Source organism: Juglans microcarpa x Juglans regia, chromosome 2S (assembly GCF_004785595.1).
Source record: "Juglans microcarpa x Juglans regia isolate MS1-56 chromosome 2S, Jm3101_v1.0, whole genome shotgun sequence".
Lineage (NCBI taxonomy): Eukaryota > Viridiplantae > Streptophyta > Magnoliopsida > Fagales > Juglandaceae > Juglans > Juglans microcarpa x Juglans regia.
The window spans coordinates 29,456,409-29,458,304 of NC_054597.1; the positions used below are offsets into that span (position 1 = coordinate 29,456,409).

The following is a 1,896-nucleotide window of genomic DNA, read 5'->3' on the forward strand; positions in this document are numbered from 1 at the left end:
TATTGTCAAAATATTATTTTTAATACTATTATTATTTTGAAATTTAAAAAAGTTGAATTGTTTATTATATTTTGTATGAAAATTTAAAAAAATTATAACGATAAAATGAGATGTGATGAAATTAGATGGATCGAGAGTATTTCTATATTCAAATGGAACCTTATTATTATATATAATTTTACTTATTATTCTTGCATTACATTTCGATTAATAGATAAACTTAATTAGCTTAAAAAGAATATAAAAAATTAAAAAAAAAAATCATAAATATAATGTGCGGTATAAAAAATGATGAGCAGGAAAGCTAAATTATTATTTATTAAAACAAAGATAGAATCGAAGATAAATCTTTGGAGTAACTACAGTCTAAAGCTGAAAGTCACCTCCTAACAAAGAGAACGGATAAGGCGGTGGTGGACTCCCGGCCACCATTTCTGTGTAAAAGCTTACTACGCTACTGCTACCATTCCCATACCCCGAAATACTACTTTCTGGCGGCGACAACGCCGGACTATTTCCAATTCCGGTAGTAGCCGGTGACGCTGAGATAAACGGGCTGTCAATAGATACGCAGCCAAAAGGCTCTTGTGCAGTCGGAGACCGACCCATGATAACCTCATCATGTCTTTGGCTCAACCAACCCAGTGTCGGAGTCTCCGGAGACGACTGTTCACAAAGGTTACCGATTTCAAAACCAGTCTCAGGCGACGACGAAATCACCCCTTGGGCTCCTTCCTCATCCTCGTCCTCGGTCTTTATCGAAGAAGACGGCGACGACGCCGGTATCATTAATCGCCGCTTCTTCTCGCTGGTCATGATCCGCCTCGTCCGTTCTTTCTGGAGCATCATACGTGGAAGGATATCTGGGTCTTCCGCGAGTACTTTCCGTAGGAACACCATCATTTGCTCAGGCCGCTTCTCCGTTGCCTCCAAGCGCTTGTTCATACCCCGAAGCTCTTCGTCCATGGCCTTCTGCTCCTCCTTCAACCTCGCTATTTCCATGACCAGTTCCTCCTCATCTAATTCTTCGTGTTTCACTTGTGTATACGAATTGATCCGACCGTGCTTTTTCCTCACGATGTTCCTCAACAACAGCTTCTGGCCACGAAGAAACCACTCGTTCGCGAATTCCCATCTATCGGGATCCACCTTTCTGAATCCCTGATTACAGAGACAATACAAATACATTTACAAGAGTTTCATCACGGTCTTGCATATAATCAAACAAGTGACAAGCGTTAGCTACCATTTTTTTTTTTTTTTACTCACATAGGTGTTGAGCTGACGAACGAAGCTGGAGAAGTTGCTGTGCTTGAAATACGCAGGTAAGATCCTCCGCGAGAAGTCCAACGGGTCGAGGACGATGAAGCTGTTGTTGGCTCTGCCCCAGGTGATCAGGATGTCAGTCGTCGGATCGTTGACCATGTGAAAAGTCTTCATGACGAACGGCGCGACGATGTTGTTCAATTCCATTCCATAAACAACACTGATTTATCACTTTTTTCTTTCTTTCCTATAAGGGAGAGAGAGAAAGAGAGAGGGTGGGGGCCGTAGTCAGATGGGCGAGGCGGCACCGTAATATATAAGGTATAAGGGGAGCATATACAGTAACAATGAAAACGTGGCGGTCATCGTAGACGATTCAGATATTCTGCTTTGGTCACGTGATGGGACCAGTTGCACCACTTTTTATCTTTTTCTTTTGGGGGGCAGGGTAGAGGTCATACAGGCATTACATATTTTTCTTAGTAATGCCATAAAAATATTTATTTTTATTTTTGATTTTTTAAGATAAAGTTTATTTTTTATAAAGACATGCATTAATATTGTCTATTATAAAACTTGTATAAATCTTTTTTCATTTTCTTTTCAAAATGAATGGGGCTTCTCCGATTC

At 40.3% G+C, this 1,896-nt stretch overlaps 1 protein-coding gene across 1 annotated transcript; it reads right to left on the reverse strand.

Annotated features, from left to right (window-relative positions):
• Positions 1-298: 298 nt before the first annotated feature.
• Positions 299-1,565, reverse strand: LOC121251587 (heat stress transcription factor C-1-like). The gene is made up of 2 exons (XM_041150866.1): positions 1,270-1,565; positions 299-1,161 (listed from the first exon to the last, which is right to left on the reverse strand). The coding sequence occupies exons 1-2, from the start codon at positions 1,471-1,473 to the stop codon at positions 367-369; spliced, it is 999 nt and encodes a 332-aa protein (XP_041006800.1). The 5' UTR covers positions 1,474-1,565; the 3' UTR covers positions 299-366.
• Positions 1,566-1,896: the final 331 nt, after the last annotated feature.

What these genes read in the sequence shown, in the direction of transcription:
- LOC121251587 (XM_041150866.1), bottom strand. Translation starts at nt 1,473, where the DNA reads ATGGAATTGAACAACATCGTCGCGCCGTTCGTCATGAAGACTTTTCAC. An exon ending in TTCGTCAGCTCAACACCTAT is followed by an intron (nt 1,162 to 1,269) that starts GTGAGTAAAAAA and finishes CTCTGTAATCAG; the next exon opens with GGATTCAGAAAGGTGGATCC.